The sequence below is a fragment of the Kryptolebias marmoratus genome, linkage group LG14 (assembly GCF_001649575.2).
Source record: "Kryptolebias marmoratus isolate JLee-2015 linkage group LG14, ASM164957v2, whole genome shotgun sequence".
NCBI classification, from domain to species: domain Eukaryota; kingdom Metazoa; phylum Chordata; class Actinopteri; order Cyprinodontiformes; family Rivulidae; genus Kryptolebias; species Kryptolebias marmoratus.
Genome location: NC_051443.1, coordinates 4,872,834 through 4,886,914, shown reverse-complemented (window position 1 = coordinate 4,886,914; position 14,081 = coordinate 4,872,834). Strand labels below are relative to the sequence as shown.

General features: G+C 38.6%; 1 protein-coding gene across 12 annotated transcripts in view; it reads left to right on the top strand.

The window, feature by feature from the left end:
• The window catches only part of mast4 (microtubule associated serine/threonine kinase family member 4), a 149,618-nt gene that overhangs the window by 118,691 nt on the left and 16,846 nt on the right, over positions 1 to 14,081 (top strand). For 10 of the 12 annotated variants that reach the window (XM_017427535.3, XM_017427536.3, XM_017427534.3 and 7 more), the window contains 12 exons: positions 3,290 to 3,444; positions 3,528 to 3,603; positions 3,699 to 3,908; positions 4,798 to 4,899; positions 5,361 to 5,493; positions 6,803 to 6,864; positions 6,953 to 7,044; positions 7,248 to 7,456; positions 7,588 to 7,726; positions 9,285 to 9,417; positions 9,529 to 9,694; positions 13,525 to 13,626. In XM_017427535.3, the coding sequence (XP_017283024.1) occupies positions 3,290 to 3,444; positions 3,528 to 3,603; positions 3,699 to 3,908; positions 4,798 to 4,899; positions 5,361 to 5,493; positions 6,803 to 6,864; positions 6,953 to 7,044; positions 7,248 to 7,456; positions 7,588 to 7,726; positions 9,285 to 9,417; positions 9,529 to 9,694; positions 13,525 to 13,626 (1,579 nt within the window). The remainder of the gene's footprint in view (positions 1 to 3,289; positions 3,445 to 3,527; positions 3,604 to 3,698; positions 3,909 to 4,797; positions 4,900 to 5,360; positions 5,494 to 6,802; positions 6,865 to 6,952; positions 7,045 to 7,247; positions 7,457 to 7,587; positions 7,727 to 9,284; positions 9,418 to 9,528; positions 9,695 to 13,524; positions 13,627 to 14,081) is intronic. The other 2 variants (XM_017427532.3, XM_025008409.2) reach the window with 1 other exon arrangement.

The following is a 14,081-nucleotide window of genomic DNA, read 5'->3' as shown; positions in this document are numbered from 1 at the left end:
AGCTCATTCATTCATATATTTAAACTGATTCAATTTTGAATCAGTTTAAATATTTGCAGTAATATTGTTTTTTTTTTTCTTCTAACAGTAACTTAATCTCTGAAGCTGCAAACAGAATCTTTGTGAAAAACTTTGAAAAGAAACTGAAACATATTTTTTACATTATTTATAATAAGCAGACTGATGTTGTACGCATCAACACACATTTACAGGAATTACATGACATATTTTCAGGACATCATAAAATTCCCTGTTCATTTTTCAGGGTCTTTAGTGACCTTGTGTATTTCCTGCTGTTTTCCACGTTAAGGAAACTATTGTTGTTTTTTATTTTCTCTTGTGAAAATGTTTTGTGTTTCATATCAGGTTCATTCATAAGTCCACAGTACAAATAATCATTCAGGTTGATTTAATCATTTAATAACTTGTGCTTCTGTAGAGTCAGGGTTTTATTGTTAAACTAAAAATGAATGTATATGTCAGCATAAAGGCATAAAAACTACACTCCTACACCACACACCTTTTTATTTCTAATAAGGGAAAGAGAACTTTCAAGGTTCATGTTAGCTAGTTTAAATAATATCTTTTTGGTTTATCTAAGACCCAATCATCATTAAAGCACTTCATGCAGTAGAGTCGATAGGAACAAACATTTTGATTTGATCTCTTATGCATTATAACGTGAAAGCATGTACTAAATTTACAGTTTGAGTTAAAGTAACCAGCTGCTGTCAACAAACCTGTAAGATCACTAAACTTTAAAAAAAACATGAAAATAAAACATTTTTGGCTGTGTAAAAGTAGAATAGTAGCGACTGCTGCCGCTATTTGTGTTTAGAAATAACCTTTAAATTATATTGAAATAAGTGTGAAAAGTTAAATTGAGGCCAGATACATTTTTCTACAACTATGAAATTTTGACAATGTAGTTGTTTTAAAATGGCAAATGATCTTGTCCGTTAGCTTATCTGTCCAGTACTATATATACTATATAGCTTTTTTTCTCCTGAGGTAATTCAAAGAGCTATCTGCAACAGGTAAGATATTAATTGCCCATAACCATTACCCAGAACCCCACTTCAAATTGGACAACCAAATGAACTGATGGGCAGAAAATCCATCCATCCATCTTCTTCCGCTTATCCGGGGCCGGGTCGCGGGGGTCGCGGGGGTAGCAGCCTAAGCAGGGAGACCCAGACTTCCCTCTCCCCAGCCACTTAGGCCAGCTCCTCTGGGGGAATCACAAGGCGTTCCCAGGCCAGCCGAGAAACATAGTCCCTCCAGCGTGTCCTGGGTCTTCCTCTGGGCCTCCTCCCGGTGGGATGTGCCCGGAACACCTCACCAGGGAGGCGTCCAGGAGGCATCCTAATCAAATGCCCAAGCCACCTCAACTGGCTCCTCTCGACGTGGAGGAGCAGCGGCTCTACTCTGAGTCCCTCCCGAATGATCGAGCTTCTCACCCTATTTCTAAGGGAGAGCCCAGACATCCTGCAGAGAAAACTCATTTCAGCCGCTTGTATTTGCGATCTTGTTCTTTCGGTCACTACCCAAAGCTCGTGACCATAGATGAGGGTAGGAACGTAGATCGTCCGGTAAATCAAACGCTGCACCAATCCGCCTGTCGATCTCCTGCTCCATTTTTCCCTCATTCATGAACAAGACCCCAAGATACTTAAACTCCTCAACTTGGGGCAGGACATCTTCCCCGACCCGGAGAAGGCACTCTACCCTTTTCCAGCTCAAGACCATGGCCTCGGATTTGGAGGCACTGATCCTCATTCCAGCCGCTTTGCACTCTGCTGCGAACCGCTCCAGCGAGAGCTGTAGATCACGGCCTGATGAAGCCAATAGGACCCTATCATCTGCAAAAAGCAGAGACACAATCCTAAGTTCACCAAAACGGATCCCCTCAACACCTTGGCTGCGCCTAGAAATTCTGTCCTTAAACGTTATAAACAGAATCAGTGACAAAGGGCAACCTTGGCAGAGTCCAGCTCTCACTGGAAACGAATCCGACTTACTGCCGGCAATGCAGAACAAGCTCTGACACCGGTCATATAGGGACCTAACAGCCCGTATCAAAGGGCCCGGTACCCCATACTCCCATATAGTATGGGGTACCAGGCAGAAAATCATCATGACCCAACCATAATCCCTTACTGTATGCTATCATCAAATGAGCATTTCATACTTTAATAAAATAAGATACAATCTTCATACTGAATTCAAACATGTTTTTATTTTTTCACATTTTAATCTTTCCAACTAAAAAAAAGAAACAACATAGAGGCACATTTTTTTTTCTCTCATTTTACAACTCCATTTCTGAAAAAGTTGGGAAGCTGTGTAAAATTTAAATAAAAACAGAACACAATGATGTGCAAATGTCACAAACTCATATTTTGTTCACAATGGAACATAGTAAACATATCAAATGTTAAAACTAAGAAATTGTACATTTTTTAAAATATAAGGCACTGCATGGACTCAGAAACACTTCCACAAATCGTTAACTGTAAACACAGTTCACTGTAACATCCACAAATGCAGGTTAAAGCTCTGTCATTCTTCTTCAAAGAAGAAGCCAGATGTGAACACCATCCAGAAACAAAGCCATCTTCTTTGGGCCAAATCTCATTTTAAATGGACAGAGGCAAAGTGGAAAACTGTTCTGTGGCCAGGTGAATTGAAATTCAAAATTCTTTTTGGAAACTACAGATACCATGTCCTCATACTAAAGAGGAGAGGGACCATCCAGCCTGTTGTCAGTGCACAGTTCAAAAGCCTGCTTTCTGATGGTATTGAAACGCATTAGGGTCTATGGCATAGGCAGCTTACACATCTGGAAAAGCACCATTAATGCGGAAAAGCATATAGATGTTTCAGAACAACATATGCTCCAATCCAGACAAAGTTGTTTTTCAAGGAAGGCCTTGCATATTTATTCAAGACAATACTAAACCACTAACTTCATCTATTACAACATGGCTTTGTAGTAGAAGAGTCCGGGTGCTGAACTGGCCTGCCTGCAGTCCTGACCTCTCACAAACTGAAAACATTTGGTGAATCATGAAACAAAATATCTAGCAAAGAAGATCCAGGATCATTGAGTAGCTATATTCCTACAGAAGATAAGAATGGGACAAGATTCCCCTCCAAAACCTCCAGTAGCTGCTATCTTCAGTTCCTAGATGTTTACAGACAGTTGTTCAAAGTAGATGGGGCTGAAAAAAAAAAGAAACCTTTTTTTTTCTTTTTCATGTTGAGTATATATTTGTTTCATTTCCAGTCATCCTGTTCATCACAGGAGAAGCTGCACCAGCTGCCTTTCCAGCCGACGCCTGATGAACTCCACTTCCTCTCCAAGCACTTCTGCACCGAGAGCATCTCAGGGGAGGAATGTCGCAGAACGACGGCAATGCGACCCCGCTCACGCAGTCTCAGGTTCGGAGTTCATCTCACTGATCATTCCATAAACAATTACAGCATTTTTGGCACTTTGTTGAGATTTGAGTCTGATGTTTCAGCCCTGGAAGATCTCCATCATGTTACGATCATGAAATTATCATGATGAATCATGTCTACAAGGAACGCTTTCCTAAGGTACGGGTCAACAATAACTGATGCATCTGATACTGATCATTAATAGTCTTCTGCTTTACAAAAAACAAATTCTACTTTGTTCCCCCTCACTGCAGGCCACGGCTCAGATGGAAGAGAAGATTCAGGAAATCATCCGTAGCAACTCTCCAGAGAGCCTTCTCCCTTTAGCAGATGGTGTGCTCGGATTTGCCCACCACCAGATCATTGAACTGGCCCGGGACTGTCTGGAAAAGAGCCGTCTAGGACTCATCACCTCCAGCTACTTCTGTGAACTCACTGACAAGCTGGAGAGGCTCGTCCAAGAGGTGAATTTAGCTTTGGAATTTGATTTCACTTTGACATTGAAGAAATGTTTTTTGATTTGTTTTTATGTAATGAAAGCCAATTTATATTGACTATGACTGATTAAGGACAACAATAAAAGCGTAAAACATTCAAGGGCTGAACACTTTATAGGCACTGTAGATGTATATCCAATAACTACTTTAAGTTTTATTCAAATCCATCTAGGGTTGCCAACTCAGCCGCTCCAAAAAACGGGACGGCCCCGCCGGGGGCGGGGCTTAATGATGCCCCTAAACAAAAATTATTCTCGTTTTCTTCGTCCACATCATCTCCTCTATTATTTTCAAGACTTCCTGCGCGCATTTTCCACACGACACGTTACACAACACGCCACTTACACACGACCGTGTTCCTAGTTTTCCTCATTCCCTCGCAGCACAGCGCAGCGCGCGCACTGAACACACAGACACCCTGCAGGGTAAGCAAGCAAGCACCAAATTTTATGCGTATGGAATAAATTATGATTTTCTGCAATATTCACTGTTTTACAAGACGTATTATGGCGCACATAAAGAAAGAAATATATGCATCTTCGCTTACATTTCACATCTCCATCTTACCCGTGAATCCGGGACAAACAGCGTCCCATACGGGACGCATCTTATTTGGCTGAAATACGGGACGTCCCGGCTAATACAGGACAGTTGGCAACCCTAAATCCATCCAGCAGTTCAAGAAATATTTTGCTAAAATGGCATAAAAACACACACAGAGATACAGGCAAAAAGAATTATTGTCTGCCTTTTGCCTTTTGGAGGAGGGCAATACTAAGAATGTACAAGAAATATGTGAAACCTGACTTTGATCTGCTGGTATGCCACATTACTGAGACCCTCTTGTGTCGTTCAGTCCACAGAGAGGTCGGAGAGCGAGGAGGTGAACTTCATCAAAGAGGTGGTGAAGAAGATCCTCATAGTGATATCGCGACCTGCCCGGCTGCTGGAATGTCTGGTATGTTTGTATTTAATTTTATATCTGAAATGTGTGAGTGAAACTCCACTTGCCTTGAGTCTTTTTTATCTGCTTACCTGAAAAAAAGGATGATACTGGCTTTTATTATTCGTTTGTTAATACACAGATTTTTGATTAGAACAGCTATTATTGCAATTGCAAGTAAGGATTATTTGTTATTACTTGTAATAACAGTTCAAACACATCAACACAGGACAAAAAGTAGTTTAGAAAGAGAATTTGTTTTAGGTAATTGATTTTTGGATGTTTGCGTCAGAACCTGTGGTTTCTGTCCAGTTTCTAATAATTCAAGCAAAATGAATTTATAACAGACTAGAAAACGTAAACCAAAATGCCAAATAAGTTGATTTCTTTGTCATATAAGGTAACTCAACCAACTACTTTGGTATTTTTTGTCACTTCTCAAAAATAAAGCTAACAAAGAACACGTGTGTTTCTAGGAGTTTGACCCAGAGGAGTTTTACTACCTTCTGGAGGCGGCTGAAGGACACGCTAAGGAGGGTCAGGGCATCAAAACGGACATCCCTCGTTACATCATCAGTCAGCTGGGACTTACACGAGATCCCATTGAAGGTATAAGATGCTCTCATTATCCTCATCAGTGCAAATATATAAAATGCTGACATTTTTAATAGACTGTATATCACCTGCTGTCTTGTATGCTAGAGGTTTAGACAAGGTCATCTTATTAGTTAGTTAGAGCTCATCTGGTCAAACTTTATAAATGATGTTATGCATAATGTTCTACTGTGTTATGAAATCTCATGAGGTTTTTCTTTTTGTGTGTTTGCTAAGGTTAATTATGGCCATGATCAATTTTGTATTTTTTTTTTCTGAAGTGTTTTTACTTCTTGACTTCCAATAAAGTTCTAATTCCTACTATGTGCCATTCCCGTTAACAAGTTTAAAAATGAAAGAGTTGTAGAAAAATCTCAAAGACAGAAACACTCCTAACTAATGTCATGAACTGAAAAGCTTGTGTGTCTAATGACCCTCTGTCCCTGCAGATTTGATAACCAACAACATTCATTATGACTAATTAGAAAGGAATGGCCTCCCCACAGACTGAATCCAGACTCACACAGGCTGGCTTGTCAGCCCGTTTTTACCCTCAAGTGTCTCCTGCATTTTGTTTGCCTACAGCAAACCTCTGAGGAGGGACAGATGTGAAATAGCAGTGAAAGTGTCTTTCTAGGCTCTTTGGGGAAAACACATGAAAAAACAGAAAAGATGCAAGGTGGCTTGTTCTGGCCATGAGAACTTGTTCTGGAGTGGTGGTTTTGAAATTGAGTGTTAGAAATGTGTTCAAGGATTTTCACTCCATTTATTCTCAGTTCATGTTCTTGGAGTCAGCACCTCAAAGCTAACATCCAATTAAAGTCTGCTGATTTTAGCTTTTAAAACGGCTGATTTTGCAGCATTTATATTACCTTTATTTAAATAACTGCACTGCAAACATGTTGTGGAATGTGGAGCTTATTGGGGTAACAGTGGCTCAGGAGGTAAGGGTTCGTCCTGTAACCGGAGGGTTGCCAGTTCGAGCCCCCCATTAGTCTCAGCCATTGTGTCCTTGGGCAAGACACTTCACCCACCTTACCTACTAATGGTGGTCAGAGGGTTCAGTGGTGCCACTGACCTTTGCTGAGAACCCTCTGTCAGCCCGCCACAGGGCAGCTATGGCTACAATGTAGCTTACCGCCATCAGTGTGTGAATGATTGTAGTATGAAGCGCTTTGGGGTCCTTGGACTAGATAAAGCACTGTACAAGTGCAAGCCATTTACCATGTATAAAGTTTTACATGTAGTATAAAAAAACATTCAAAGCAGCAATCTTATTAAAACTGCAAAACAATTCAATTGATGTTTTTGCATTGTTTTATAGAAATTGTTCAGCTGACCAGCTGTGACAGCGGGATTGCAGAAACCCCCGAAACAGACGACTCGGTAAGAACTCAGAAATTAATTATTATATTAAAGTTGATCATGTTTAGTGCAGATTTCTGATTAAATTTGTGTCTCATCTTGCTCTCAGTCTCACAGCCTCACTTCAGCTCTGCGCTCTAGGAGGAAACCCTGTGAATTAGACTTTGAGATGATAAAACTCATCAGTAATGGTGCCTACGGGTAAAGACTTATGTCTTATATTCTTATATGTAAAAGATGGCAGCAAAACAATAATAGTGACAACAAGAAGAATGTTTCCTCTTTTTTTATTTATTATAAATAAAAACAGAATTTTTTGACAACTCAGAGTTTGTAAACAATGAGAACCTGTTTAAAGAATTAGTGCTTTCTCCTAGCTAACTGGTGAACTCTTTATTTTACAGAGCCGTTTATTTAGTTCGGCACAAGGAAACAAAGCAGCGGTTTGCCATGAAAAAAATCAACAAGCAGAATCTGATGCTGAGGAATCAGATCCAGCAGGCCTTTGTGGAACGAGACATTCTGACCTTTGCTGAGAACCCTTTTGTTGTGTCCATGTACTGCTCCTTTGAGACGCGGCGCCACCTGTGCATGGTGATGGAGTATGTTGAAGGTCAGTTAGTGTCTGTTTGAGTGTGATGTGCAACATCTAAAAGCAGTCCACTTTGAACAATGCCTCCTGTTTTTGTTCTAAAACAAATTAGAAACACAGTGCTTCATAGATTTTTTTTATTTTACCCCCAGGTGGAGACTGTGCCACCCTTTTGAAGAACATGGGTCCACTGCCTGTGGATATGGCCAGGATGTATTTTGCAGAAACCGTCCTGGCTCTGGAGTATCTTCACAACTACGGCATCGTCCACAGAGATCTCAAACCTGACAAGTAAGACCTCAATCACTTTCAGTCTTTTCACATTGATAGCTGCAATTGATGATAAACGCAAAGAAATATTTTGTACTTAGCAGTTCCCTGCAGCTGTACAGTTTAGGTTTAGGATCAGGTAGCAAAGAAAAAAAGAAAGGAAAAGAATATCCTCAGAATTTGAGGACAAACAAATTGACGTTCTAAATTTAAAGAGTTGGAGTTTGATGAAATTGCCCTGCTAGCTTTAGCTTTATGTTGCTAAGAAAAACTGTTGATTATATAACTGCAGGCTCAATTACTCTTACAATTACTCCTTCAGTTAGTGGCAAAATATTTACTCATGTTCAATGAAGGAAAATGTTAAAGTATAATTAGCAGACAGCATAAACACACACAAACACATTCAACCATACTCTTGATTCTGGTTTTGCTGAAGGTGTTTATTTGTTCCAAAGAAGTTTTCAAGTTGCCTGGTGCAAACGCAGGATGAAAGATTGAATCAAAATGAAAATTCAGCAGAATCTTTTCATTTTTAAACCTTTTGACAAATTAGCATTTTATAATATTTTATATATAAATAAACTAATTTAAATAGAATTCAATTCAAATACAGGATTTAAGTGTCAAAAAGACAAATTTTAAAGAGTTATTTCAACAGTTTTATTTATTCTCTAAATGTTTTTAAACATTTTTCTCAGTGAAAACAAAATAAGAAGTTTCAGGGCAAAGGTTTTCTCTCCAACAGATAAATTGTTTCTGAAAGTTGTCTTAAGGAACAGAAAAAAATAAATAAACATTAAAGACCTGAGCCAGGACCTGACATATTCATCATCCTTCAGCTGATTGTCTGTATGACAGGTTTTCAGCTAACAGCTCTTTTGGGATTTTAGCTCCTTGTTGGCGATAAAATCACATTTTATGTCAAACTGTGTTATTGGTATTTTTAATAAATTCCACTGAACAATAGGGACAAATTGTGTTTTTTGTGACAGGCTGCTGGTAATATAGAGTTTACAACTTAAACTTTAAGTTGTCTGTTGTATGTCGAGACAACACTAGTCCATCTTTTTAACTTTTAGGAATATTTTATGGTTAAAATTGTATGCCTTAATAATTCATAGGTCAGAGGTAAGTGGCTTAATAAACACATAAACAAAAAGTCTTTTGAAAATGTTCAGTTACAAGGACTGGAAATTGAGTGGAAAAGCAGCCAAAATCCAAAGAAAAACTATTGATTTAAAGATTACAGGAAATCTTTCCTTCCTGAGTGGAAGGAAAATATAAAATAATGACAAATGATTCAAAACTTTTGCACAGTATTCTATCTAAAAATAGAACTCCGTATGTAGATGTCTTATAATAATGTTTAAAACTCTGCATTGACCAGATTCAAGATTAAGATGTATCTTACAAAACCAATAATCATAATGACATTTTCACTTTGAAACCGTACCCAGGAGGTGATTGTTTTCTAAATATTTCTTCCACTTTTCTTAGTTCAACATAAAGAAGCCTATTTTTTTGCAGAAATACATACTGTTATTAATGATTTCAATACTTTTTTTTTCTCTCACAGTCTGCTGGTGACTTCAATGGGACACATTAAGTTGACAGATTTTGGTCTTTCTAAAGTTGGACTGATGAACATGACCACTAACCTTTATGAGGGGCACATAGAGAAAGATGCCAGGGAGTTCTCTGATAAGCAGGTAAATGTCTCCAAAGTCAGCCCATGTGTAGTTTACCAATATTTGTTCCCACAAAAAACAAAAACAAAAAAATCATGTTTTGTATATACTTGTGTTTTTCCTTCCTTGCAGGTTTGTGGAACTCCAGAATACATTGCACCAGAGGTGATCCTGAGACAGGGCTATGGGAAGCCGGTGGACTGGTGGGCTATGGGCATCATCCTCTATGAGTTCCTTGTAGGATGTGTCCCATTTTTTGGAGACACACCAGAGGAGCTGTTTGGACAGGTCATCAGTGGTCAGTGTCACCTGCTTTTCTTTTTTACCTCTTTGGTCTAGACCTATATCTTTTTTAAAATTGCAATAAATTGAATGACACTCATGTTGATAGAAGCTCACAACTTCTGCTAAAGAAATATTTCTAAGCTGCGGTCTTTTGTGTCACAGAAGGAACTTGAGATGATTGTTCATGCTTTTATTTCTTCTCGTTTAGATTACTGTAACAGTCTTTTTACATGTTTAAATAAATCCTCTTTGGCTCGCCTTCAGTCTGTGCAAAACGCTGCAGCAAGATTACTAACTAAGACCCATAGAAGAGGTCACATAACTCCTGTTCTGGCCTCTCTGCACTGGCTCCCTGTAAATTTGAAGATCCATTTCAAAATTTTGGTTTTAATTTTCAGGGCACTTCATGGCCAGTCTCCCAAATATATCTCAGCTCTTCTGAAGCCTTTCTGTCCATCCAGGTCTTTGAGGTCCTCAAATCAGATGTTGCTGTTGGTACCACGCACCTTTTATAAAACACGTGGTGACAGAGCATTTCAAGTGGTTGCTCCCAGGCTCTGGAACGCTATCCCTTTGTCCTTGCGTTGCTCAGACTCCACCGTCTCTTTTAAGAAACGTCTTAAGACATTTTTATTCAGACAGGTTTTAGTTTAATGGGTTTAAGTATGTTTTTACTGTCTTTTTTGTTATGTTGCTCTCTGTTTAGCACTTTGTGACATTGCTGTCTGTGAAATGTGCTATATAAATAAAGCTTACTTACTTACTTACTTAAATACCAGCAAGTTATTATTCTGTGTTAAAATGAACACTGGGAAAATGAAGTAGCACAGGAAGAGGATTTAAATCTGGTTATAGGTTTTTTGAGTTTTCAGTAGCTTTAAGTTTGTAGAAAAAAAAATCACAAAAACACACATCTTCCTAAATCAGATTAATACAATTTTTAGATTCATACAATTTCCACCATGTCATTATTTATAAAACAGAAGTGAAGCCAAAATGGAAAACCTGTATGTGAAAAACTAAGCCCAGGCTTGTTGAGATTTGCAGACATTTGTTTCTGCTCAGATCTCTTAAGGTCCCACGACCGCATTTCATTCAGGTTAAGGAACTGGACTTTGACTTGACCTTAGGTAGGTAGGTAGGTACATTTATTTACATAGCACTTTTCAGCACAAGGCGACTCAAAGTGCTAGCAGCACCTTGACTCCTTTCTTTGACAGCCGTTCTTGACAGTTGGTGTGTTTGGGCTGAAATGCTGTTTAGTTTTCTCCAAACATGCTGCTGTGCATTATGTGCAGCTCTACTTTAGCTGCTGCCATAAATGTTTTCACTTGTAAAAAATATTTCTCTCTGTAGAATAATGGACTCCAAATCTTTTGAAAATGACCTTTAACCCTTACCAGATTGATGATGTATTTTTGCCTCATCTTTTGAATATGACAATGACAACTAACACGGTAGCAGTGCTTTCCTTCACATATTATATATAAATAAATAAATACTCATGAAACGAGATTTGCACATGTACTTTGCAGTTTATTACCAATGCCACACAAAACACAACTCAACATTAACCTCTAAACAACAACACCATTGTGACAAGCTAAAACTATAGCTGAATTATCACTAATATAGCTGAATTAGTTGAAACTATACCTGAATTTGCATTTGTCCAGCAGAAGTAATATTAGCAGAAAATAGCTGAAATTGAAAGAAAAAATAGAATTTCAAAGAACACAGCTCTATTCATTTCCAGTGAGGAAAAAAATGTTTTAAAAAGCTAAATATATTAAAAAGCTGGAACTGCATAAATATCACAAGTCATAGCCACCGTGTCCTAATGAGCAGAACACTGTAGAAGTTGAATGATTGAAAAAGCAGAAAAATTGTAGGAGTAGCGAACCAAAAAACAGGGGTAAGAATAAAACTAAAGAAAAAGAATAAAAAGAAACAGTATCTCAACAGTGTGACTGCCTTACAGCATTCACACAGTTAGATGGTTTTCTCCTTATTACCTTTGGTTCCCAAAAATCTGTCTAGACAGGATTTTTGTCCTGCCTTACCTTTTCCCCTAATCTTTCACACGTCACAGTTCAGTAATATATATTTCATATTTTCTTTTTCTCCACATCCCTCACATTTGTCTTTCTTTTTCTTATTTCCCTGTTTGGATGGATTGCAACAAGTGACATATCCTTTCAGAACATAATTAATTTCTGGTAGTAGACTGGAGCTATGATATATTGAAATCATTGCCACTGGTAATTGTTAAGATCAACCACACAATGATTTTTCTGAAGCAAAAAGCCTATAAAATTAAAATCTGAGTCTTTCAACTAACACAAGAGCAGTATGTTTGGTCCTATTCACAACATCAACATCAGCAGGTTTCGGTCCAGAAACAGAAACCCTACAGCATGTGAGGGGATTACTGATGATAGTCTGCACAGGCCAGACTCATCCAAAAACCAAACTCTTGTCAGTGTGAGCATATTTCCATGCTAGTGTAAGGATTTATCTCTAAGCACCACTGTGGCTGAGTTCAGCCTCTGAGGACCGGTTGTAGTTCTGCCAAAAACTAATTGCTGCTGGGTGGATGGGTAGATGTTTCATACCAGATGTCTCAGCTGATTTAAGCCTTTAAAAAAACTTGTTTGGTCTATTTTAGGAAATATCACTGTATTTTCCTTTGCCGCCTTATTTATTTTTATCTGTAGAGACATTTGTAAGACTAAAATAAACTGCATGTCACTTTTGTTGCATGTCAAATATTTCTGGACGCAGTTTTGAATGCAAGAAGTGATTGAAACAAGGTTTTTCAACATCTGGTGTTTAGATGCTGTCAACACATCAGGAGAAATTCCCAGGCCTCATTGAGATGTGAATTAGCCATTTGCACAGTGACCACATGGATTTCTTCGTTTACTGAAGGACTAATACTTCCCTGGAGGCTGTTAGAGAAACAGATGGCAGAGACTGGCTTTAGCTTGCCTCAGTACCCTAAGTGAAGTTAAACTGTTTTGATGATGTTACTTTTTTGCTTCTTTGTCTCATGGTGACAGCACAGAAATAATCTCTTTCTTGAAACCAGGAGGTGTGTTATCTTGTCAGAACCACAGCCTCCATGTGTGATGTGGAAATGAATACCATGCCATAACCGATTTGGTTTGCTCTCAATCAAGCCACACCAGGCCTCTGAGAAGGACTTTTAATTAAAGGGGCCTGAAAAAAAACTGAATACACGCCACCATGGCATACATATTCATAGTCTGTGTCCAAATTTGATTAAAATGGGGGAGGACTGGTGCTTTGGGCCAACAATCAGCAAAGCACAGAAAGGGTTTTAAACCACTGCTCTCAGCCTATATACTTAAAGCTTTTCACTAAAAATTAGAGCACATGTAAATATTCTTATCTGTTCTCACTCTTAATTATAAAACATACTTGGAGTTTCTGGTGAGGGAGTTTTGAATAAAGCTCGTAAGATTTCATAAATATATTTAAAATTCTAGCATTCTTTGAAGAAATGCATATCACCTGCCACCTTTCTTGCCAAAATTTTATACTAAGATCATCTTACACTGAAAAATGACAGAGTTAAGCATTTTAGTTAAACCTTGAAAATGCACATTTTCACACAATATAGCAGAGTAAATCATAGCCATTTTTGTGTTTAAGGATGATTAGCTGTGGCTGCCATCTTGAATTTCCAAAAGTTGATCTCTTGTAGATATACATTAAATAATTACTTTCTGACAGTTTGATTAAAACCATTAGGAGTGCTTCATGCTCATTGTATGTGGAGTAAGGTTTGAACTGATTGCATGTCCTTTACATTTTCAGACGAAATCAACTGGCCAGAAGGAGAGGATGCTCCGCCTCCTGATGCTCAGGAGCTTATTACCCTGCTGCTGAGACAGAACCCTCTGGAAAGGATGGGCACAGGTAAGAATGCAAAGAACACAAAGGAGAAAGTGGAACAGGCAGTAAGTCTCAGAACTCCAAAGGGACAACAGGCCACCTCAGCAGTGCTCATTATTCCAAGACACTGGGGGACAAAATGAGGTCATCCTGCAGCAGAGCCATTTATTCTGTGATCTACTGACCTCCCTGTTTTGATCAATTGCAATTACTTCTTTATAGTTCATGAATCCAATTCCATGCATGATCAGCCACTGTGAGGATGTGCAGATTATAAAAGTAACCATGACCTTGGACAAAAAGCTTTTCATCACCTTGACACAGAGCCTGTTCAGCGCGAGGACAGCTGGACCTGTTTGTTCATCTATGCTGCAGTTTATAAACGTCTCCTGCTGTTTCACAAAAAGTCATGCAATAGAAAGTCTATTAGATAGTTCATGGTCATTTTTTGTTTGGCCTGCAGCCAAAAGAAGATCAAA